This window comes from Pelmatolapia mariae, linkage group LG23 (genome assembly GCF_036321145.2).
Source record: "Pelmatolapia mariae isolate MD_Pm_ZW linkage group LG23, Pm_UMD_F_2, whole genome shotgun sequence".
NCBI classification, from domain to species: domain Eukaryota; kingdom Metazoa; phylum Chordata; class Actinopteri; order Cichliformes; family Cichlidae; genus Pelmatolapia; species Pelmatolapia mariae.
Window position 1 is genome coordinate 21,452,936 of NC_086246.1, and position 26,202 is coordinate 21,479,137.

The 26,202-nt window shown below is 39.1% G+C and overlaps 1 protein-coding gene across 3 annotated transcripts in view; it reads right to left on the bottom strand.

The window, feature by feature from the left end:
* Window positions 1–26,202, bottom strand: part of LOC134620840 (neural cell adhesion molecule 2-like) — a 381,750-nt gene that overhangs the window by 29,047 nt on the left and 326,501 nt on the right. For all 3 annotated transcript variants that reach the window (XM_063467152.1, XM_063467151.1, XM_063467150.1), the window contains 7 exons: window positions 23,705–23,855; window positions 21,870–22,057; window positions 20,927–21,023; window positions 18,116–18,289; window positions 12,649–12,768; window positions 11,059–11,180; window positions 6,422–6,596 (listed from right to left, as the gene is read on the bottom strand). In XM_063467152.1, coding sequence (XP_063323222.1) covers window positions 6,422–6,596; window positions 11,059–11,180; window positions 12,649–12,768; window positions 18,116–18,289; window positions 20,927–21,023; window positions 21,870–22,057; window positions 23,705–23,855 — 1,027 coding nt within the window. The remainder of the gene's footprint in view (window positions 1–6,421; window positions 6,597–11,058; window positions 11,181–12,648; window positions 12,769–18,115; window positions 18,290–20,926; window positions 21,024–21,869; window positions 22,058–23,704; window positions 23,856–26,202) is intronic.

Below are 26,202 nucleotides of genomic sequence, written 5' to 3' on the forward strand. Positions count from 1 at the left end.
TAGCGGCAATAACTTGAAGTAATCATTTTCTTAGTGACTTTATTAGTCTCTCATATTGTTGTGCAGGACTTTAGTCTCACTCTGTGATACAGTGTTGGTGCAGTTCATTAAGGTTTGTGCACACTTATTTATGCACAGCTCTCTTAAGGGCATAACATAGCATCAATCAGATTAAAATCTGGACTTTGCGTCATTGCAACATCTCAAATCTTTTCTTTTTTTAGTCATGATTTTGTCTGATTTGCTGCTGTGTTTGGGATCATTGTCCTGTTTCTTGACCAGTCTTTAGCCAAGTTTAGTTGCTGGACAGATGGTCCCACATTTCACTCTAGAATACTTTGGTATACAGAGGAGTTTGTGGTTGACTCAATGACCAAAAGCTGCCCAGGTCATGTGGCTGTAAAACAAGCCCAAATCATCACGTCTCCACTACCGTGCTTGTAGGTATGAAGTATTTGTGCTGAGATGCTCTGTTTAGTTTGGAAATCCTTCCAAACAAGCCACACTTCATTCTTTTACTAATTGTACTCTTGAACTTTAACATCTAACATGCTAATTGAGGCCTGTAGAGTCTGTGATGTTGCATCTTAATTTCTATAGAAGCAAAACGGGTGTACTTACTTATTTACAGGACCGTATAGAGTCCCTTGAAAACTTTGTTTTTCTCATGACTGAACTGAACAGCTGAAGTGTGTTCAAGTAGTCCATGATCTAAAAGCTCAGACTTTAGACTTCTCTAAACACAATTTTGGATATGTTGTTTCTACTCTTGGCTCTGTGCTCTGACAAATGCGGAAATAGTTTACATGGTGATCCCAGGTACACAGGTCTGGCTGTGAGCACAAGTGGAGCTGTGTTCAATTCTTTTGATTGTGAAGGGCAGCCAATCAAAAGAAAGCTAGCTTTAAGGGAACAAGAACTGGAAGGAGTTGCTTCTGACAGCATAACTAGGGTACCAGTTATAAAATAGTATTTTATTTCATGTTATTTTTATAGACATTCATTCTTTAATATATTATTCATATCTTTTTGCATTTCTTATTCACTTTAAAGTTTACTGTGTTGTATTTTGTTGTGTTTTGTTGTGCTTAGTGCCAACGTGGGACAGTTTTCCAATTTCACTGTACTACTGTACTAATTGTGACTGTGCAATGAAATAAAAAGAGTTATCATAGCTTATCTTATAGTCGCGTTTAATGGTGAGCAGTGAGTTTTAAAGCTGGAGCTTGAGCTTAGATTCAACATAAATGATGAAATTATGCATTAATGTAAAAAAAATCCAAAATCCAGCCTTTTCTCATTCCCAAGTTGACCAACAGAGACATGACTGGGATACAGATTGGAAGCTTTCAATCAGTGATTTCAAGCCATTGTGTAAACGTCTAAATTCATTTGAAAAAGGAGACTGCAAAAAATCTCTCCACCAAGAAAGCAGTGTGGTTGACAAGCCAATAAAAGAATTCAAAAAAAAAAATGGTGTTAGAGAGACAATGTTGTAATTGGGTAGGGAAGAAGGACAGCTTAGTGGTTGAGAAGGTGAAAAAAAATATTTTGGTTTGAAAAAAGAAATAGAATAAAATAAAAAGATTCAAAGGAAAGGGAGTAAATTGAAAAGTGTTGCAATCAATGGCGTTTTTCTTAAAGAATTCTCTGTAAGCAGGACGTGAAGAAGGTTATTCAGCCTTTTACAAACTAAAATAGGATGGAGAAAGCGGATGGATGAGGAGGAAAAAAAGAAAATGCCTACTTAATACAGGAGCTGCATAACACACCGAGAGAGAACTGAGGAGAGAAACTGGCTACTGGGAGATAGAAGGTACCTATATAGCCTGACCATATTTTCTGTTTTGGGGGAAAAAAGAAATAAACACAACTGGATGTTTCTTTCATTAAGTGCCACGGTGTTTATACGAGAAGAGGAAAAAGCTAATGCAGTGAATTACAAAAATGGCCCACAACTGAGACTAGGAGCGATTTCACTTCTAACACTGTTCATTGGGATAGAAGGACTTCTTTAATGTCTAATTTAAGTCACTGAAGCAGAGAATGTAAAGTTGGAGTCTTTCTCTTTTTCTTTGCTAAAGCTGTATGATCAAATCAATATGATTTTGGCGCGAAGTATCAAGATACCTTTGGTTAATGAAAGTTAAACCTTAAAACAGATATAACTAAGCTATCAGCTGGACTGGGTGTAATGGGAAATGAGAAATGGGAGTAATTAGAGTTTCCTGTGAAATATAACCAAAAGACAATGTTTGATAAATGACTGAGTTCTCTGTGAAAATCCTGCTCTGTCCTTGCTGCACGACGTGACAGCTTCCTACCCTCTGTGTCTACTGTAAGCCCCTTTATTGCCTTCGTAGCTGGAAAGCTCGGCCGACTTATTCTTTCAAACAAACACATTAGGAGGAAAAGTGTTTTCTCCCAATTTCACCCTCTTCTCTCTCACAGGCTCTTTCCCACGATGCACCTAACAAGATAGGACAGCCAATCGAAGTGACCCGCCTTAAGCTTGCCGTTTCCCTTGTCTTGTTTGCTGTTTGAAAAGCAGCCCACACTCTTACAGGCTATTTAGCCAGTGCAATAATGACAGAGGCAAACATCCAAAACAGCACAAATAAATGCGGTAAAAGGCTCAGAGAAGAAAGCAAAACAACACTGAAGCAGGCTTCCTTTGATTTTTTTTTTCCTTTTAAATCACATGTGAAATTGGGGTCTGTAGGGGGAAGTGCATGGGATCAATGAAAGAAAACACATTTTTATGTGTCTGTATCGCTTCACATATATTCCAGCTTCAAAGTGTATCCGTGTTGCATGTTATACACTTCAAAGCTTCTTTTTGCTTTACTGTGCACGTGTGCATTTGCATAAGTGCATGTTTAACAAACTGTCTGGAGGATTTAGTAAAAAAAACACTGTAGTTAGCTAAAAGCTAGAGTTTTAGCTAGCTAAAAGTAGCAATTTTTTAAACAATAACGTTAGGCTAACACAGTTGTGGCATTGTTTTGTGATTATGTGTGTTCAATGTTCTTATTCCCTTTCAGGAAAATTTCATTTATGTATTGTCAAAGGTTTGTTAAGTTGCATATGTTAAAAAAATATGACAGCTAGCAAAATAGTTGGTCAAAATTGCAGCTGTTACTTCCAGTGAGCATTTTGCTGTGTTCAGTTTAAGACAGCACTACTCTCACTAAATTCACATGTTATACAAGTACTCTACATAATGTACTTGCATAGTGTGTATCACATAATAATAGTATCACAATTAAGAAATAGTCACAGAGTCATAGAAGCTAGCTCAACTTGCTAGTCAACACTAGCAGTAAATCATAGCAGTTTTCCAAACAACAGATAATCATTTATTTTTAAAGATAAATCTAGAACAAACAAAAAAAGAAAACAAAAAAGCCAAATCTATACGAATACTACACAGAAGATGCCGCAGTAGCTGTAACCATCTTTGTCTTTAGAATTTTCTAGCTTTTTTGCCCTCCCCAAACAAAAAAAACAAGAAGGCTCAAGTCAACTATCAGGAGAGAAACAAGCACATACACTGTTATGCAGCAGAACTGCGCAGTCTCAACATAAGAATACCCAAGACCAAGAGCTGAAGAAGTTATCTGTGTTTGTATATTGGCTTATGTAACCGTGTGCGTGTCACTCTTTCAAATGAGAAGCAAGCTTGACTAGAGACGTTCCATCTGCGCTCCATTCTCAATGAATTTCAGCAGAATTGCAAAGCAGCACCACAGGAGGACCATAAGATAAACAGCGAGAAAAAACAAGAAGAAAAGAATGATATTTTAGAGAAGAAAAGTACAGCCTGGGGGTATTTTCACTCGTGCTCTGCTGGGTTTCTTTGAAGCGAACCGTGGTGTGATTGTAATACTTGTGCTGTTTATTACAGCAGACGAGAATGAAGCCCTAGCAAGGACGCCAACAGTCAGAGTACCTGAACAGGAGAATGGTGATACATTTACAAGAACCTTGAGGTGAAAGCATAAATAAGACCAGTCAAAAAATATAATGTTACTAGCAATATTTCTGATTGAAAAAAAAAAGCAGCAATATTAGCATCTTGACGTGTTTGGCCAAATGCCAAAAGGGCAAATACAATAATATTAGGCACATTCTATACGGTGACAAATCTTAAAGCAGAAAATACTTGGCATTTTTGCATGATGAGGGGCTAAAATCTACAGTCAGATTGCTGACTATTCTCCAAATGCTATTTTTTGACATGCCATCATTGCAAGAAATTTTGTTTTGGCCATTTACTTTATAACCATAGCTCAGCTTATAATGTTGGGAAATATTTACATCCTTACATTTTAGGTCCTTTTTTGGCCAGTAATTGGCACAACATAAAATATGTTACATTTTCCCTTAGTTCTTGCTTGCATTTTATCCAGGGACATTTGAATAGAATGTCCAAACACATGAGACTGACATGTTCTGGATTTCTTTCCAATGATTTCTAAGCAGAATTATTCTTGTTCATTTTCTGAGATTATATCCTTAAAAAAAGTGAAGTTAGATTTGACTACTGTAATTCATTATTATCAGGTGGCTCTGAAAGCTCCCAGAACAGCTTTCAGTTGATCCAAATGTTGAAGTGAGACTACTGACAGAGACTAGAAAGACAGATCATATGTTTTCCATCTTGGCTTCTAGAGTTTCAAAAAGTATAACGGGAGGCTTCAACTTTCAGGTCTCTCCTGTGGAACCAGCTCCCATTATGGATTTGGGAGACAGACATCCTCTCTACTTTTAAGATTAGGCTTAAAACTTTCCTTTTTTAATAAAGCTTATAGTTAGCGTTGGATCATATGAATCTGAACCTCTCCTTAGTTATGCTGCATTAAGCCTAGGCTGCTTTGAGCTTCCCATGCTGCACTGAACACTTCTTCACTCACTTCTTCTCACTCTCCATTTGTTTATACACCATTACTGCTTTTAATCATTAGTAATTATGAAATTCTGGCTTTTTCCTATATTGTCTATGTGTCTTTTGTGCTGCCTTTCTAATATTCTAGGGTCTTTACCCTAGAATATAAAGCCCCTTGAGGCAACTCTGCTCTTAATTGGTGCTTTCTAAACAAACCTAAGTTGAATTGAATTTAACCACAGGTGCTTTCCACATCCAAGTTTCATCCACTTTTACTGCTCCATCATATTACCATGTTTTTAGCAGCATGGCTCAAGTTTCACAGGCAGAAAACAACTCTCTTTTCCCCATCAGGACTTCAGCGTATGTAGCACCAGCCTCAGGTAGGCAGACAGAAGCAGATGGGTTACTCCAAGGCAAAGCATTGTGAAAACAAAGTGAAAAAAATCTTTTTCTTCTTTTCATCTATAAAGACTCAAAAGGAATACTATAAGCAAACTACTTCATTATTATTTCAACAGCATTTGTATAGAAAAGATACTGTCCAATGCTGTCCCAGCGATCACTGTGAATCCATGCAGTGACTCCAGTCTGGAACTGCTGACTGTGTCGCTAAATGGGCCACATTTATAGTCTTTCTGTTTTTGGGACACCACATCCACCTGTCCCTTTCACCTCATGCAACTGTGTGCTTCTTGTCTCTCGGTTTGAAAACCTGTGGTCTCGACTAAGCATGGGTGTGCACAAGCCCTGAAGCAGTTTTAAAGGGGACTGCACTAATGCACTGAAGTCAAGGCTGCTGCTCAAGCTTCCTGTAAAAAAACCCAAAACAAAACACTTCCCTTAATCGTTTGAAAACGTGATCCTGATAGTGAAAATCGCTATCCGGGTACAATATATTTTGGGAGCATGATCCTGTTAGAGATTACTAGTTTCAATAGTTCACCCTTTACAGCTTCTTTCACTTTGTGGAGTATTGCTCTACCACTTAATATCTGTTCTCCAAACTCTCCAGTTAGTTGTTTTGTTTGCTCACTTTTTCTTATGCCTTCAAAAAACTGGCCAAATGTAGACAATAGGCTGTCAAACTAAGGACGTTTTGGCTTTTCACAGAGGAAAATTTCTCAGCTTTTCAACGCACCTCTAAAAAACTTTGGAGTAAAGTGCTTCTCTGTGGGATTTAAACCCAATTCGACAATCATACAGAGAGAAATCTGTTGCCGGAGAGGCCGGGGCACTATTTCTGCGATGACAGCAGCATCATTTGTCCAGAAAGCGAAGCGGCAACAAGGCCTGCTGCGTTTTCAGGCTTGCTTTATCTTGACTGGAACATCTTGCTCTCTTGCTTTTGTTATCGCCAGCGCTCTTTCTAGTGGCACGAATAACCCGCCACTTAACACAACAAGTTCAAAAGTGTTCTTTGGGGACTTTCAAAAGGCATTTAAGAGCAACTCAAGAAGGCATCTATGAGAAAGTGGAAATGTTAAAAAAGGGCAAATTACAAGCCGAAGTTTTCCTCTATCACGCTTTTACCTGTAATGTCAGGTTTCTGTGGCATGAAGAACTGATAGAAGGTAGGCTCCGACAGGCCTTTCACGTTGCGCGCTGTGATTTCCACTTCATATCTCGTGTTCCACTGGAGCGGGTGCAGCAAGGCATGGTCCTTCACACCTGGAACGAGCTTGGTCATCCACTGTTCCTCTTTATCCTGGTGGAGGGAGGGGGTAAGAGAGGGATAGAAAGATAAAGAGTATCAAAAGACACCCCATATTACCTGGTTTTAATCAAAGCTCTATGTTTCACTTTGAATCAAAGGCGATCAGAGAAAGTGTTGTTGTATTTGATAAACAGCAATTTACCCTTTGTGTTTTTAATCTGGGAGTTTTGAGAGTTATACAATCAGCCTTGGTTGTGAAACGCCCCCACAGATGTGTTTGAATAGGTATAAAGAAACAGTAATCCCGAGCCTGTCATCGGTATCACACAAGTTCTCTTTGTGGCCTCAGCCTTTTGTCTCTACTCCTTCCCGAGCCTTCATAAAGAAACCAACTGCAAACAAAGCACTGGAAACTAAAGAGTCAGTCTGAGAGCGTGGCTGAGAGCGTGGCTGAAAGCATGCTATCTGTACTGTGTGCTTATTAGTCTCGCCTCCTTGGCACTTTTTTCCTCCCTGAGTTTGAGAACCATTAAAAATGGGATTTTACAAAAGTCAAGGTGCAGGACTTAAACATATGTAACATTTCATCTGAACTGTAAGATCCTGACTAACAAGTCTGTGCAAAAACTGAGTGTAGCAATCCCAGCAGATCAGCTGATCTCCATGCCAACTCATATCAACCAAGGGATGAGCTGCCTTCTACTGTAGGGCTTGCTATTTAAGCTACTTTGCAACTAAATCTGCAAGCTGCTTTGCAACCCACTTCTACCCCTGTACTTTTCTGCATTCGCAACTCCATCTATTTCGATAAGATTCCCAAACCACTGGCAGAAATGGTAAATGGACTAGCTCTTATATAGTGCTTTTCTACTCTACTTAAACACTCAAAGGCTTTTATACAACATGTTTCATTGACAAATTAACACTCACTCACACAGTTACTTTTTGTAAAACCTCACTCGACCATGAACGCATTGGAGAGCAACTTAGGGTTCAGTATTTTCTGCAAGGCATGCAGACTGGAGGCTGGAGCAAGCAAGGAGCAAACCACTAACTTTCAAACTAGGAGATGACCTGTTCTACTGCCTGAGCTACGGCCACCTCATAAACTGACAGAGCAGATCCTGAACATGACAGAGCTTCCACCGTGTTCTACAGATCGGTATAGATACGCACTCTAGTACCTCTCCCCTGACCTACTCTGTACATTTTGACAACAACATTCCTAAAATTTCAAGTTTGGATTTATCACTGTAAAACACAACAACAAACAAAGTCTGGCACCAATCAAGAAATGATGATACTTAAAATATCAGCAAAGATCTGTTTTATGTTGACTCAAAAACACACATTTTCAGGGTGAATCTTCATGAGGGTCAGCAATGTCATGTCTGATGTCAGTGAGGTAGCAGAATAGAGTCAATACCTCCAATTATAAATGCCCGCAGATAAAAATAAGAATCTTCTTCTGCCTAAAGCGATCCTTACTGAAATGCTGTCTGCTTTCAGGCTCTCTGTTCCATCCACAGTGAAGCAGTTTGTGTGTTCCTGACGCCAGACAGGGGCATTAGATTAGTGGGGTGTGAAGCATCTGCACTGGCATCCTTCTCGGCCTCCAAAAGCCTCATTGAGACTTCCTGACCCTCTTTTCAGCAGCATGGTTTTATTATTTTGAATCTCTGTCACTTTCTCAATGAGACAGAGAAATGCCTGCTTGGACACATTAGCACTGGGGAGATAGGAGATTTGGACCAGCCTAAATCCACTTAGTCCTGTGGAGAGTTTTTGTGCGAGTGCCATCTATTCTGCTTCCTGGCCTCAACTCAGTCGCTCCTCTTATCTTGTGAGTTTAAGCTGCTTTTTGCATTTTTAACACACACACACACACACACACACACACACACACACACACACACACACACACACACACACACACACACACAATATCAACTACTTAAATGGATGAGTGAATCCCGAGTGCTCACGTGTGTACCCCCATTTAGAACAAGTAAATGAAACAAGGGCTGAAAAAAAGATACTCAAGAAGCATCATCTAGTAAACTCAGTCACAACATGTCAAACTAGAGAGTCACACACACTCCAGTGGAAGGAAAAGGCATTCCCAGTATCGTGTGCTGTCTAATGACTGTCAAAAAAAAGACATACTTGGAACTATTAGAAAACATTGACTCCTGCTGAATTTGTTGTTCTCATTTTTCTTGATTTTGAAAATAGTTTCTAAAATCTGCCAACTGTGATGGGTATATTGTTAAAAAAGACTAGTAATCGGAAAAAAAAAGCCTCAATGACAACAAAAATACATTGATTGAACAAGTGAAACCTGCTTAAAAAGTGCAGCAGCAGAAAACAGTGTTACCAATCACTACAGGTTCTTTATGCCAAATCAGATTAAAGTTACTGGACTTTGAAGCATAAAAAGGCCCCCAACTCAAAGGATGAACCAGTGTCTACACATAACAGACAACGTAGTAAAAAGAAAATAACTAAGTTGTCAGTTTGTTACTAGCAGCCTGCCACAAAAACACATTATTTGTTCCCATTTCTTTAAATGAATCTATGAAAATGCCAAAGACTACACAGTGTGAGACAGACATGAAATAGTATTTTACAACAACAAAGTGATCCCAAAGAGCTATTAGCTGAAAACTTGCCATATCTCAACATGATGTTGTTAAAAAAAATCAGAAAACTGTGTAAGTGGGGAAGAAAAGAAAAAGTGCCAGGCCTAAAAAGCTGTCTACACCAGATGAACAGAAAATCATGTCAAAAATCAACATTCCCTTTAAGACAGAAGGGAAAGAAAAGGAACACACATAAAGAAAGCTCTTAAAACATGTGGTTATCCCATCTGGGCTTTCATCAAATCAGCAAAGATGCACGGGAAAGAAGGTCAGACATCAACTAGGGAAAAACAGAAGGACAAACAGGACAACACTGTCATCCCTTATGTAACAGGTTTATCAGAGAAACTCAGGAGAGTCCTCTCCAAGCACAACATCCAAGTGTACTTCAGACCCAGCAACACACTCAGTCAAAAACTGGTTCATCCCAAAGACAAACTACACAACGTAGTATATGCTGTGCAGTGCAGCCAGGAATGATCAGACATTTACATCGGAGAAACCAAACAGCCACTTCATAAATGCATGGCACAACATAGAAGGGCCACCTCAACAGGACAAGACTCAGCTGTACGTAGGCATCTAAAGGACAAAGGTCATTCTTTCAAGGATACCAATGTTTACATTTTGGACAGAGAAGACAGATGGTTTCAAAGAGGAGTAAAAGAAGCCATCTATGTTCACTGTGAACGACCATATTTGAACAGAGGGGTGGTTTACAGCACCAACTGTCTGCCATCTATAATCCAGTTTTGAAGAAACTTAAAGAAGTCCAGTCGCTTTTCTCTTCAACCTTAGAACATTCATAACATTCAAAGAAAAACAAACAGTGGAATCCTATCAGTCATGGATTGACCTCCCCAGAGCCCAGACCTCAAGATTATTGAAGCAGTGTGGGATCATGTTGACAGAGAACAGAACAAAAGGGAGAAACATCCAAAGAAGAGCTTTGAATGTCCTTCAAGAAGCCTGGAGAACTATTCCTGAAGACTACTTAAAGACATGACAAGAAAGCTGCCTAAGAGAGTTCAGACTGTACTGAAGAGTAAAGGTGGTCACACCAAATATTCACTCCCAAGCTCATTAGAATTGTACAAACTCTGTTTTTGCCTTATATACTGTATTTCCATGTATATTTGCACATTTCAGTACATCAGTTCACCCTTTTCCCCCATTTTCCTAGCAAAATGAGGTTGCTCAAGACTTTTTGCACGACTGTAATTCACTAAGTGGACATAAAATGGTACTTTCTTTGTATTTCAGTTTTTACTCTGTCCTTTCAGGTTTCTCTCCAAAAAGCAACAAGCATGTGTAATTTGCTACCTGGAAAGGTAGCAATTGTGAGTTAAACTGCTGACCTAAGGATGGAAAAATGAACGAGTGACAAATGAGTAGTGCCGTTGATTTAATGTGACCATTTCACAACGAGGACAAAAAGGCAGTGAAATGACTCACTAAAACTTTCAAATGCATTGACATGACATGAAAAACACCCTTAAAAGCAGCCTACTACAATTTAAACTTTGTGCTTCCAGCTGATTAATAATACAGAAATACAAATGGAGGCCAGTAATTTGAAGGTTTAAAATTGCAGCAGCATATCAGTCATCCTTTCTCAAAAAAAAAGGTTAAGTTTTTTTTTTTTAACAAAACAAGGAAGTACAAAATGTGAACCTTCTACCTGTGTTAAATGTGCCTGCTTTTATTTACCTTGCGCATTAAATGTGGATGGGAGTGACTGGAGCAGGGATACGTTAATGAAGGTATTAATGTATCAAACTGGACTTGCCACTTATATAGGCTCGATATAGTGGGGCTGTCATGAGAAACTTGAAGGCAGCAGCTGTGTTTAATTGTAATAAATCACTCACAGTCTTGTACTTGACTATATACTCCACAATGGGCATGCCTCCGTCGTCCTGCTTGACCAGCCCCAGCCTGTAGGCCCTGCCCATGTCCCTCTGCCCATGGACTGCTGGCGGACTCGGTTCTCCTGAGGAAGACATGAGGCAGAGGCTGAGATGTAAAACAATGTCTTTGTGTGTGTGTGTGTGTGTGTGTGTGTGTGTGTGTGTGTGTGTGTGTGTGTGTACGGGTTCGTACTATCCTGGTGGGGACCAAAATCTGACTTTTACTATCCTGGTGGGGACTTTCTGCACCGTGGGGACCAAAATCCAGGTCCCCTCGGGGTTGAAAGCAATTTTCACACTCAAAATGCGGTTTTACTGTCAGGGTTACAATTAGGTTATGGTTAGGTTTAGGGTAAGGGTTAGGGTTAGGCATTCATTTTTAATGGTTAGGGTTAGGGTAAGGGGCTAGGGAAAGCATTATGTCAATGGGATGTCCCCACGAGGATAGCAAACCAGACATGTGTGTGTGTGTGTGTGTGTGTGTGTGTGCGTGCGTGCGTGCGTGTGTGTTGGAATGTGCATTCCCAAGGAGGGGGGCAGGTGGCAACGTGAGATATGAGATAAGGATGCAGTACAAGGAGAAAGAAGGTTTAAAGCTGAATTAAATTCATATTACAAGGTAACTCCCATTGCCTGGCTATAATTAATGTTGACTCCAGGTTTTTATTATTCACTGTATTTTGCTAATTGGGTCTTCTTTCTAACATTCATTCTCGGAAGCTGCACTGCTGTATATTATTAAGGATGGAAACACTTTTCCTGTGGCCTTGCCTGGATTTACTGCAATCCCGCCGTGCCAGATTGCTAGAATAAATAAAATGCTTACCGTAAACCCCTGCAGTGCATAATTTTTAATGCAGCAGTTTTACATCAAGACACAAATTTGACAGGATCTATTTCCAAGCCCAAATAATCTGAATTCATATCAGAGAAACAGGAGCAGGAAGCCGTCTCTGATAGAAACATGGCAAGGCTGCAGAGGATTGCAAATAGGCTTCATTTCACTAAGGTGCTGGTGCCTTGAATAGATTCCTGAAGAATGTTTGCATTCCAGTCACGTGGCTTTATTATGATCTATAGTTTCCACAGATGTTTTATTTCATCTGTATTTTCTAATCCTAACAGCTGATATATGCCAGTAGCTAACAATTAACCCAGTATAACTGCTATCAAACTATTATATATTAATAATATATTATTTCATTCCATACGTTGTGGTCAGAAATGTACATATACTCCTCATGGGCATGAATGTCATGGTATATTTGGACTTTTAATGACGTCTTTGAAGTGTTCTTTTTCCAGGGTAGAGTGATTGTACAGCATACATCTTTAATAACTTACTAATTGGGTGTGTTGTACACGTTTGTTTTTGGGGGGAATTTTCTAGCAAGTTGTACTTCAACAAGATACTTTTTGTAGCCATCAACAAGTCTCTGGTGTAATTCTTGCTGGAAATTTGACCACTCATGTCCATGACCAGTGGCTGTAAACTTTTGACCACATATGTATACGTCACTGATTCAGATTTGAATAAGTAAGCGGACTTACGGATGGGTAAGGTCTGGAAGGTTTCCGTGTGGCTGAAGTCGCCCTGGCCCTTTCCGTTGACAGCTGCCACTCGAACCTCGTATGTTGTGTTGGGCTCCAGTCCTGTCAGCACAACTGTGGCTGCAGAGACACAGGAACAGACATCGTGTCACCTGGAAGCAAGTGGTGACCATCCATCATGCAGATAGCAAAGCAAGTCATTAAGAAAGGGAGCTGGTTATTTTTCAGAGGGTTTCCAATGTCATTGGAAGACAAGGAAAGAAGGGGAAATGGCAACCTACTGCCTGCTGTTTAGACCTCTCCACCTAGTATCCACCTGTAGGCTCCTGTGCCTATATGACTTCCCCAATTTATTTGCAGGAAGTGTAGATCCCAAACTTTAATAGCTATATTCTGCTGCTAATAAATTATTCAAAATCTCAGTTGTCTGACTGAAATATGTTCAATGCTTTATTGACCTGTTAAAACTAACTAGTTTAGACAGTTACGCCTACAATTACAGGTTGGCAAAGCAGGCTTTTATAATAGAGAGAGTTGGTGTGATGGGAATAATGGTGCACACTTTTAAAAATTGTGGACTTTTTTTTTTTTTAAAGGAAGGTATTACACACTCTTGAGCACATGAATCCCAAACACTTCTAGAGACTTCCTGTAGAGAAGGTAACTGATGATAACTCCCTCCCCACTACCAAGAACTACCTGGCATTCATCTTTTGTTGTTGTTGTTGTTTTCACTGACAATATTAATAGGAACTCTGAACTAATGTAATTGCCAGCCAGTGGTTGGTAATGAAACATAGGCTCTTGCTGTTGTCCCGTATTTTCTCATAATCCTACTTCAACCTCTTCATTTTCGCTCCAGATTGCTTCGCTGTAGCGGATACCGAGTAGCAAGCTGAAGGGAATTTCGTGCAAGGATTTTTATATTTCCCCCTGATGAGCCACAATCACACTGTATTTCCAACATATCATGTAGGCGCAATAAAGTTTGGACTTCACTGCTGTTTCATTTCTCTCTGTTTTGTTCTAGAAGGGTCAACATAATAGCTGTTTGCACTTTTTTAATGGTGGTGGCCATTGATGAATTCATACTTCTGACAATTTACTGTACATTTACAGCTGGACCAATCACTGTAACACTCAGGTCTCTCAAGGTTAGCTGAAACAAGAGACCTTAAGATTGAGTTGTATGAAGTACAGTAGATAATAGATCCTGAAGCACAGACATAGGAAAAAAGGAGGGCGCAATCAACCATTCAAAGAGTTAATAGAAGTATGAAAAAGTTCCTGCAGTCCAAAAGCATCTACATTAAGAATGGCATTAATTTGACTAGTACTGATACAGCAGTTTTCTGGCCTTACTGAGCAGTCACAGAACTTTTTACACTATAAACTACATTACGTTTGAAAGCCTTTTAAAGTGTCTGGTTCAGCATCTTGCCCAAGGACTCTTTGACATGAAGACTAGAAAAGCCAGGAATTAAACCCCGACATTATGAAACTCCTACCACCATACTTACAACCGTTTAAATTGATCTGTTGCACTTGTTTTTTTCTTTATATTGACTTAAATGCATTATTAGTGTTTAGTCTGTGAAATATAGAGAGCTAGATGCATGCAATGAAAGTTAGATTTTCTATCTATCTTAGGTCATTTGTTCCAAGACTAAAAGCTTTAACTGTGGTTCTAAAATATAAGGGAGCAACCGCTTGACTCTGCTAAATGATCAATAATGAAAAACATAAGAAGATTTAGAAACTCACCTTCAACAAAGTCATAGCAAACAGTGTAGTGGAAGAGTACATGTGCCTCTGACTCGAATGAAACCGCAGTAAAATATCAGATAGAATATTAATACGATAGTAACTCAGAGGATTGTGCAATGCGTCACATTCGTACTGTAAATTACATCTAATATTGAAGAAAACAGGCAATCTCATTATCAGACCACATTACAGATTCCTATTTAAATTCTACAGTCACTGGAGCCCATTTGCATAACCGTCACAACTCAGAAAATCTGGGAGAGAGTGTGTAGTGTAATGAGCTTGAGTGAAAGTTGTTGTTTTTGTTAGTCTGCACAAATTAAATACTTGAATGGTAATAGGTGCTTTTGCAGTTCTTTAGTCCTGGAACTGAAAACAAATTCTGCAATTTGCAGCCGTGCTAGGTTCATTCCAGGCTGTAAGCGGACATTTCAATTTGGGCAGAAGCATTCAAATGAAACGAGGCCAGGCGTCTCATTATATGGAAGGGTTTATTGTGTAAGGATTTTCTGCTGAGGTTATCTGAAATGGCTTCTATGATTATATGACGCCACTTGGTGTGGCTTGTAATTAGTCTGGCTCATTTTTTTATATTTCTACTTTTGCATACAGAGCCAAATTTATCTATATTAAATTGACAATCTTGTGCATTGTTCCTTTGTTCTTCTACACTATCTGCTTATATATGCCTATATGTGATGTATGTATTTTTTTAAGTTCACTGCTAAAGTGCTACTTTCTATTTAGTATTCACCTCACTGCATCTCCATACTGTAATTGACTCTGAAATGAGGGGATATTAGTGATAAGCCCTTCAGGTTTGTCAGACCCGCTTATCACCCGACCATTCGTCCTCTGGCTTTCATTTTCCATCCATCCATCTATCCATCCATCCTTCACCTCATGGTGTACTTTTCACCAACAGGCTCAGAAATCAATTTGCAGTCATAAAGCATAGGAAGAGGAGGAACGCGATCTTTCAGCTCAGACAGGTTCTGGCACTCTCCCCATGACGTGTTTGAGTTTCGTCATGACCCAACAACATCTCAGAGCCAAGGCTTTGAAGGAGCACATGGCAGCTCATGCAATACGGTGGAAACTTGGAGACCGTATTGCATGAGGTGTTAGTTGGTATATGTGAGGTAGACAGAGAGAAATATTGATTTAAGCTAGATAGGATAATCTGGTGTGTTGAGGCATAATCTTCGCAGTCTGATAACTAAGTTTGAAACTGTGAACAGAAGGAGTCATTTCTATCTTGAAGACCATGTGCTTTATCAAAGTGGAACTGGTAAATAGCAGTAATTACTTAAGGGTCAATAGTATATAATCTATGTGAATGTTTTTCATGTATTTAATGTGGGAAAAGAAAAGAAACAGCTTTCTTTATATTCAACCGAGTTTGAGGAGGTCATTTAATTATTTGAGTTTATTGATTAGTTTATCGACTAGATTAAGTTGACAATGCTTTCACAGTAAATTATTTACATTTCTGTTTTTTAATGTATTATTTAGATAATTTAATATTTATGTACTCATCTTTAAAACAGTGAGAATAACTTAACTGTTGTGTGGATCCCTCATATTTACTCACTGACTCTATATAAAAGACCCTGAGTCCTTTTATTGTTTGTGAAGTCTGGATTTGAAGCTTCAACCTGAGCTTGATTGGTTACATTGTAACCCAGGTTCTCTGAGGGGAGAGAATATCGTGCCACTCTATTTATTCTACATCTACGGCACTTGAGAGACGTTGACACAGTAATTCCAAAACATATATGTAGGTGTTGGATTTAGACATAAAGCACTTGCATTGAAATAAACTCTGGCCTCTAGTGTAAAGTGTGTGAAGACTAGAAAGGTGGATTATAAATCCCATTCTACTTCATCACCTTCCTGGTTCCTGTTACTTTGTTTAGAAGTACCCTATTTTCCGCACTATAAGGCGCACTTAAAATCCTTTAATTTTCTCAAAAATTGGCAGTGCGCCTTATAATCTGGTACGCCTTATCTATGAATTCTGGCTATGTTTACTGACTTCAAACCGATTTTATGTGGTACACGGCACTCAAAAATCTGTCAAAAAATGTTTTAGTAGGACTTTGCTAAGCTATGAAGCCTGATGGATTGTCTGAGCGTTATAGCTATCACAGTCAGAAGCCTTGCGGCTCATAGTAATCTGGGTCCATTTAATAAAATGATCAGTGTTGCTGCTTTACCAGGTGTAACAATTAGGTTATACATCCAGGCATCCATGAAAACAGAATTTATTAAATTTAACGGAGTTAGAAGTTAGCAGGAAGTTAGCAGAAAGTTAGCTCGCTAGTTAGCTAAACATGATATAGCAGGTTCTGATTGAGAGATTTCTGGGCAAAAATAAAACGTACAGCTCTGCTATCACTTCCAACATGAATGAAGAAAACTACACAACAGTGAAGTTTGTAGGGTTACTGAAGTTGGACTAGCTGGTATATAATGCTGTGCTAGTGATCGCTAGCGACACAGCTATGTTAGCATACCAAAGCATAACACAGTGAACCTGGAGAATGAACGCTAACTTTTTTCCACTTGATAAAAGTTCCCGATGGTTTTTTTTTGACAAATGCAATCGCATGGAAAATTGCTGTAAATGGACCAAACTTCAGTAGGGGAGAACAACTGAGATAATCCAGCCACAATATGAGGTTAGTCATTAATGTAAAATAAGATAACCTTTATTAGTCTCACATGTGGGAAATTTGTTTTGTTACAGCAGAAAATGGACAGTGCAAAGTTACATAGCAAAAATGAGAAAAACACTGGAACAACATATACTGTTGTTCCAGTGTTTATAGAGCAGCTACCAGAGAATTCAACATTAATGAATCAATGGTACGGAAGTGGAGGAAGCAAGGGGAATGAGTTGAGTAAAGTTTGACTTATCTGACTGTGCGCCTTATAATCCCGTGCGCCTTATGGTCCGAAAAATACGGTAAAACAGCATGCTAACATGTTAGTAATCTGCTGTATAGCAGATGCTCCTTCATAATCAGTTCTATACTAGACACAACTGTGATTGCCAAAATGATCATCAAGTTCTGTCAAATAAGACATGAAACAACCAACGATGACTACAAATTTCTTAGGAAAGTCTTTACTTAGGTTGTAAATTAAGTAAGAATTGGGTTTACTTAATGATGGACTTCAGTGCAGTCAGATAACCTTTTCAAATCAGGATTTTTTTTATTCCATAAAAAATTTATAGAAAACTGAAAAACGCAAAAAACACATGAAACCTGAAAAATAAGAAAGCATTTTACACATCATTAGGCTGTAGAAAACTCAGAAGGCTTATAGTGAATATATGAGTAAGAATCAGTTTTTGATAGTGTTTTCAACTTGCTGGTATATTCTGGTAAAAAATCCTGAGATTTCCATAAAATAAGCTGAGAATGTAAATAGATTCATGCTTTTTCGTTGATCTGATAAAATTCAACCTGCCTCAGCCATAAAATGGAAATGGGTATGGAAAAGAGTTGAAGAGGGCTTTTAGCAGACTTCACAATAACAATATGTAATGGGGTCAAACTTAACAGCGGATAAATGTTTCTCCCATTTCACTCAGTCAGTGTATATTACAGTGATTTTTAGGGAAGGTAACTGGCATGAAAAAAAGAAAAAAAAAGTGAAAGCTGTGGATAAAAATAAAGTTTACACTTACTCTGGACACTGTGTGACTTGACATCCCTCCAGTCCTGTGAGCCCACCTCCTTGTACTGGACCAGGTAGTAGTTGATGGGAACGCCTCCATGAGAGTCTGGCTTCATAAATGTTACAGTCGCTAGGCGCTGGGAGACAGCTGACAGACGAACTGAGTATGGATTCGATGGCGCGACTGGAAACACAAAAAATAAAGACATGACACAAACAAGCAGACAATTTCCATGTAGTTATTTTCCTTTGCAAGCGTGTTGTTTTGCTATGAAATAAGTCTTGTCTAATCCACTTGCATGGTGTCAGGAACTGAGAATCCTGTTTCACAAACTTAGGAATGAATTCAAAACAACCTTTTCCTTTGCCTTATGCACTGACCGTGTAGAGAAAGGAAAAGACTGAGTAAGGCTGAAAGCACCAGATATAACCTTTAAATTATTTTTCAGTTGTCATGCATCAACATCATTCATCATGCAACTATTATTTAGGAGTAAATCAGCAAATACTTGATGAGGAATCAAAACTACAAACATAGATCTAAACACGGTTCTCGTATCTGTGTTCTTAGTGTTCGAAGGTGCATCTCACATTCATTCCAGCTCTTTTGTTTTACCCATTATATCCCACTAACCTTCAACCTACCTAGCACTGCAAACATCGCTAGTGTTGACGAATGTGCCAGCCACATTATTAATGAAGAAAAGAAAACAAACTATAAAGCATTTAAAATGTTTATACATTATGCAGGCAATACATCCCATTGTTGGTGGGATATTTCAGTCTAGAACAAAGAGCCAGAAAGACTGACTGATTGACTGACTAAGATTTCCAGTCCCATCAGCTGATGAGAAGCAAGCACCAGCTGTTGGCCCCGCTGATACCCTTCTACACATCCTACTACCCAAGCTACTGAATTTGCTCCTAGCTTTGCAAGCAGCTTTGCAACCCACCTCCACAAAAGCTCATTGTTTTCATGCTGTGTGTGAATGATCAGCCATTCATGTCATTCATACCAGCTCTGACCTGTGCTGCAATGTAGTGGGGGAGGGAATTCTTGTGTTGGAGGGTGCACACTGCCAAACAGCAGATACTGCAGAAGGATAAAAAAAAGTCTTCTAGCGTGATTAATTTGACTAATGTGAAAACAAATGGGAGGACCTCAGAGTACAGAGGCAATTGTCTAAATATTTATGGACCTAACTCTGACATTTACACAGCAATAACCAACTACACTGAATGTATTTTTGATCAAAGATAAATGGCACAGTGCCCCCGTAATAAAACTAAAGACAGACATTGTAAAAGATTGTTTTTCTATATTTGGTAAGCTTTCAAGGGTTATTTAGGAGAGATGTAATAATTCAGCTTATACAACGCCTGAGAGGAGCCTGTGTACTTTAATTTTAGGTGAAAAGATAGGACATTAAAAACATAACATTTCTATTCATGTAGATTAAAAGTGCAGGAGCTGTGTTAGTCTTTTCTTTTAGCTGGAACAGACAGGAACAGAATCTATTCTGCGCAGGATGAGGATAGATATATTAAGAAATGGCCACGATGTCAGGTTTCTGTTGTACTTCATTTCTTTGCTAGTTTTCCCTCCTTTGTGTCACCCATGTTCAGTGTGCAACACCTTAGCCTTAGTTGATTCCTAGTTTGTTTAATTGCTTGAGTTCTGCTTTTTTTTTTTAAATCCAGTTCCATATTTTTTTTGTCTGTTTATATAGACACTGTGTTTTGCCTGCGTGCCGCTCCACCTGTCTCCCTGTGCATGACCACTACCTCACTGTGGGTTAAATATTTGGATTATTGGACTATAAATCCGTTCTCCTGCTGTTGCCTCCAAGATTGTTATAGAACTGGGTGGCAATAAGCAGTTTTAGCACATGTGGCCATCTTTGTTCTCCTTGATATCAAGCTCACTGCAATAAATGCTTCTGCGTAAGACCTCTGAATATATTTCCTGCACAAATAAACCTCGACTCCAAAAACTTCCTGACATCACTGCCATATTAAACCTAGCCCACTCTAGACTCTAGCAATTTAATATACAGCAACTTATTTTATTTTCAGGTAAGTTGCCACATCACTTGACTGCATCACTTGTCCTTGGATATGTTTTTGATGTGACTCAAGTTGTTTTGGTTGTATTAGTGATTCTCACTTAAAACATCAATGCAAAATTCAGAACAGTTTGACTCACTACAAACACACTTCCACCCTCAGATTCTTCTATCATTTTGTGATCGAGCTTTGAAGACAGTGTATTCTACATAAGGTACGTCTCAAATATCCGTTAAGAACACAAACATGTTCACAGTGTGTTTTCTTGCGTGTGCCTGAGTGTGTGTTGTGCTGAATTGTAAGGGTCACAAACTCTTCTAAAACCTACTGTTTCCTGCAAGACGACATTTTTGGTCAGCTTTTTGCTCACTACTTTTTTCTCCCTTAGCCAGAGCAATTCAATCTGCACTAAAGATAATTAGACTGCACTATTGTGTATTAGCCCTCGCTACCGTAAATTAGGGAGTACTTCAGTTAAATAGCGAGGGGTATGGTAAATCAGCCAGCACTATTTGAGATTAGGCGAGGCTGAATAGGGGTTGGGAGTTGTAGTGGAATTTATCTTCCTGAGAATTGCAAATAAGGCTATTACCATTAGTAGAGAGGTAGAGGGTTACAAAGTAGTTGAATGGCTGGAGTTACTGGGAGAGCGGTTATTGAAAAGGTGCAGGGTCCCTGAGACGTCCACACGTTCTGGTCTTGAAATTGAGTTGCTAGCCTCATTAGCGCATTAGTGGCAGTTCTGCAGACTCACCTGCCTGGGCCAAAATGAACTCCTGGTATCGAACTCCAATGTTGTTTCTGGCCGTGCAGTTGTAGCGGCCAAAGTCTCTGTCGGACATAGGAGTCACCTGGATGCAGATAAACAATACAGTCGATCACAATTCATATTAAAACTAAAGATTTCACTTGGACTTTTCTGCTTTCGCTCCAACTGTGCTCGATATATAACTGTGCTTTATATACTAAACATGCACTGAATAATATGTGTTTTTGGTGTTTATAGGACTGATTTGAAACAGAATTATACTGATATGCTTTGGCATGACCTTAAAAAACCTTCCAGTGGGGCTGATTTAAGACAATTCTGCAAAAACGAGAGGATCAAAATCTTCCACAGCCTTGTGAAAGACTTGAATTCTTGATTGCCGTTCTTACTGACAAGATAACCAGTTATTAGGTTTGGGGGGGTGATTACTTTTTCACACAGGTCCATGTAGATTTGGATAACAACTTTTTCTGTAATAAATGAAATCATCATTTAAAAACTGAGTATGGGTGTCTAGTTTTCATGACTTCTTCAGTTAAAAGCATCCTTTATGACAAACTATTCACAATGACCACCACTGGGGTTTCGCTTACTTCCATTAAACTGGGCTGCCAATAGAAACATCAAAATCTGAATTTTGTCAAATTTTTGAAAACTATATCAGTGTGAGTAACTCTTCATAAAGATCCATCAGAATTTCTTTTCTTTTTAAACTGATTAAACTACAGGTCTGTCTTTCACTGTTGTTTTTATTGTTTATTTAATTGTTTTTTTCCCTCAAAGAAGAAAATTCAATTCATTACAAAAAACTCAATTTCTTTTGCACCTCTGTTTGATAAACCACACTGACAGACTCATTATTAAACTTTCAAACACATTTTTTGTCTCGTGACCCTAACCTGGTTGCCACCGGAGGACTTGAACTCACCTCCAGCACAGACTTTCCCTCGGCACTGTGCACCCTCATGTTGGCGGTTCCCTCTGTGGAGATAGTGAAGCGCTCTCGCCTCCACAGCATGGTGGCAGGTGGGTTGGACATCACGTCGCAGCTGATGTTCACCGGATTCCCCTCCCATGAATAATAAACGGTGTGGTTGGTCAGGAACTTTGGTATATCTAAACAAAACAGAGTAACGTCACGTCTTGCACCCACCTCGTTTACATGGAAAAGGAGCTTTTTTTTAAACTAAAAGGAGACCTGAATTGCTAAAAGAGTAATTGCTGGTGTGTCTGGAATTTGTGGCAGCCAATTAAACACTCAAATCAAAGGTGGAGCTGTGCTGGATGATCAAAGATCTAAAAAAATAAATAAATAAATAAATAACTTGCTGAGGCTTCACCTTAAAGAGGAGACGGGGGAAAAGCATTTAATTGCTGCTTCCTCAACTCCTTCGGCAGTGTAAAAAAAGAAAAACTTAATTGAAGCTACCTCACGCTATGGGTGGGGGTCTCCATTGCGATCATGTCCACAAAGAATAGGAATAAAGAATGCAAACAGAAGCTCATTGGCGCCGGCAAATAGAAAGGGCAGTAATGGACGACTGCGGCGGCGAGCTGTTGTGCGGATTTCTTTCGGCCCGGTCGGCCCCGCTCAGTCGGAGAGGCATTATGGTTGTTTTATGCTCGCTTGCAGGATTCCATTAAAGAGATTGATGCCTGGCTCTCTGTCACAGCCGAGGACGTGTTATCCCCCTGCAGCCTGCAGTGACTTAGTAAATGAGTTCATTAGTTCGGTGGCAACGGCTGGCTCAGCCCCTCCACACTCAGACTCACAGCCTGTGTCTCTGTGCAGAGCGCGGGAGCGAGTTGTCAGCTGTGGCTCCAGCAAAACAAGTTTGCAGTGTAATGACAGCAACTTTGCTTCACGGTTAGAGAGTGGGTGCATGAATTTGAGATTGTTTTTTTGCTACAAGTTTTTCCTAAAATGTCAACTTTTCAGGAACTGTGCAAAACAAAATTTTGAGGGGAATCTGTGAACTCAAAAAGTCACCTCAGCCTGAAGAGGAGAAAATTGGTTTGCATGTGACAACGCAGATATGGTCTTCATTTTTCCCTCACTGTCTCTTTGGATATATTTGTTTGCCTGGCCTAGCTCTTTGTTGTTCCTCTGAGCTTCAAGGTGGAATCAATTGCTACCCAAAGAAAAAGGAAAAAAAAAAAAAAACTCCACTGAGCCTCGCTACTAATGAACCTAATCATTCTGAGGCCAAAATGGAGATCTTTGCTTCAGAGCTCATTAAGCAGGGGGAGAGCCCGCCCCAAATAACCCCAAACAACCAGCACTGAGGAATGGACGCACTCGTTGGGAAGTAGCAGAGCTGTCAGCAGGAGAAAAAAAGAAAGGCGATGCATGATATCCTCTCACTAATTAACCCTTCTGGAGGCAGTGTGCGTGGTGGGTGACTTGTTTATAATGAAATAATGCATTTCAGAGAGGAAAAAAAAAAATGGAATAGCCAGACTACAAAAAGAATTATTAGAACTGAGCATGAGTGAACTTTTGAACTCTGCTTAAATGTGTTTATGTGTCCCATTTCCACAGCAAGGACCGCAAAGAGCCGATAGAAAGGCAGAAAGGAGAAGCTTGTAAGAGGCTGTAACAGGTGACCAGGGCTCTGCAAAAACAACACTCCTCTGCATTTTACCCACAGGCAATGTTAGACAACTTGTTGTTTGAATATCTCCAGTTCTTGGAAGCCTGCTGTGGACTGCATGTGCACTCTAACAAAAAGTGCGTGCATGGCGTTTAATGGGCGCGCTTACATTCAATGTCCAGGAACATGCTCTTCTGATGACCTCCGATCCTGCTGAGCGCCTCACAGTCAAATCGACCCAAGTCGGAGAGCCTCACGCCGCTGATGGTCAGCACCGACTTGCCGTGACGCCCACGAACTTCAAACCTCCCATCCTGGCTCTGAGGACACAAACACAACAATAATTTTTAACTCAAATCCAAATGTAACAGACAGCTTAAATGGCAGAAGTTTCAAGTAGTAAAGTCAGCATATGTACTAGTAATCCCAATAAGCCTATAGCTTAAGCTTCAGACTGCTCTAAATGCTTCATTTCAGACAGTTTTTTTTCTACTCTTGGATCTGTATAATGTCATAAAGCAGGATATCTTTTTATGTGGTCATTTCAGACACACAAGTCTGGCTGAGATCACAGAAATCATAACCACATGCTGCTCAAACCTTCTGTTTGGGAGTGACAGGCGTGTCAAAAGAGAGTTCAATTCAAGCAAAACAGAGAATGGAAATAAAACCAAACGCCCCAAAGGAAAAATACAGCGGGTCGTCTTTGTGCATGTTGTGAAGCTTAAAACTTATTTTCACTCTCTGACTTTTTCCCAAACAAGACACGGATTGCCTACTTGGTCTCTTCTTACTGACAACACTAAAACCTGTACTGGAGACACACACTGGGTCTCAAGTTATTGGACGTTAACTGGAAAACTGCCACCACTTCAATATACTACCCACTAAACTACAAGTTAATCCTTGACTTAAATATGTACAAGGTCCTTAATATGCTATACTCATAGTCAAGAAATATTTAATTTTATTCAACACAGTAAAACTTGGAAAAAAAAATGTAAAAAAGTAAAAGAAACAGTAGAAACACCTTTCAACTGTTATGAGTATCGAGACTGCATAGTTTGTCCACCAGAGGGCACTCTGGACAACTTTTCTGATGGAAACGTGTTTGAAAGGCTGTAAACCAGGGGTGTCCAACTCCAGTCCTCGAGAGCTACTGTCCTGCAGCTTTTGGATGCCTTCCTACTGCAACACAGCTGAATCAAATGGTTGGATTACCTCTTCAGCATGCCATCAAGTTTGGCAAAGGCCTGATAACAAGCCATTTATTTGATTCAGGTGTGTCGGAACAAGAATGTGTCTAGACTTGGGTGAACAAATAATGGCAAACAAGTACACAAATTAAATACACATAGCAAATGTTAGGGAAATGTTATTTATGTTTCATGTATCTGGAAGAAGAAAATATCCTTGAGTATCACAATATTGGAATTTTAAATCAGCAAATATAAGTATCGGTATTGAAAAACTTATATCAGTCAGAATTTACTCAACTGTATACCACAATAGCTTAATTTAAAGTTAAATGTACTTCATTTCATGATAAAGTTTATAATAAATAAACTCAGAAAAAATATAAATATAAAATATAATTACAAATGGTCAATTAAGACTATTTGCACACATCTCTTACATGATCGAGAGAACACATTTTTTTGTTTTGACCCATACATCACACGGTTACATGAAAGCTGTTTATATCAACATCTGAACAACATCAAGTCCACCTCCAAAGCTACATGGCGACCTGTTGCTCGCTACACCAAATCACACACCAATAGGAACCAAACATGGATATGAAACCAATATGAAATATTAACCACCTCACTACTATACACTGTTGGGATGATTAAAGATGAATAATGATATGAGTCTATGAGAGTCTATAAGACTGGCTCTTTTCTGTATTTAGAAAAATACAGCATAGATTCACAATTTAAACAAGAATGCATAAACTATATGTCACAATATGTGGTAAACAAGTATACCTTAATATTAATTAGTTAAAATAAAAATTAAAACTTACATCAATTATAGTCATCGGCACTAATTTAGTGGTTTGAATTAGTTTGAGGCAGCACATAAAAAATAAACAGAAATGAGCATACGAAAAAAATATAAATGCAAACAAGAATTCAAGCCTAATAAAGTCAACTTTTTAAAAATCCCATAAATATTTATTTACTGACCAGACTTAAAAGAAAACAGCATTACGCCGTTAAAATACAGAAGATGCTTCAGAATATCAGTTAGTTTTAACAAACAGCCTTGATAAAGAAAATATTCGCAAAGAGGCAAAATATGTGCCGCTTTCTGAGGGATTTGTTGGTTGCAAAAAGAATCCAGATCTCTTTGTTTCACTCTGATGATCTTAGAGCAGATTTTAACAATGCTGTTCAGACTGTTGCGAGGCTGTGAACCCAGCTGATAAAAGAAAAACTCAAAAGAGTCAACGCTGCAGTGTCATCAGAAAATGTAATCAAGACTCTGTTCTCCTGAGTGCTTCTGCATCCATCAGTGTACGTAATAAAAAAGTAAGCGGTACTAGATGTATCCTTGCATGCACAGAGAGCCTGTGGACAATCCTACAGGGTCAGAGAGACGGTCATTTGCTTCCTGCTGTAATGGTTTTAGATGTTGTTCTTTAATGTTTTATTGTTTTTA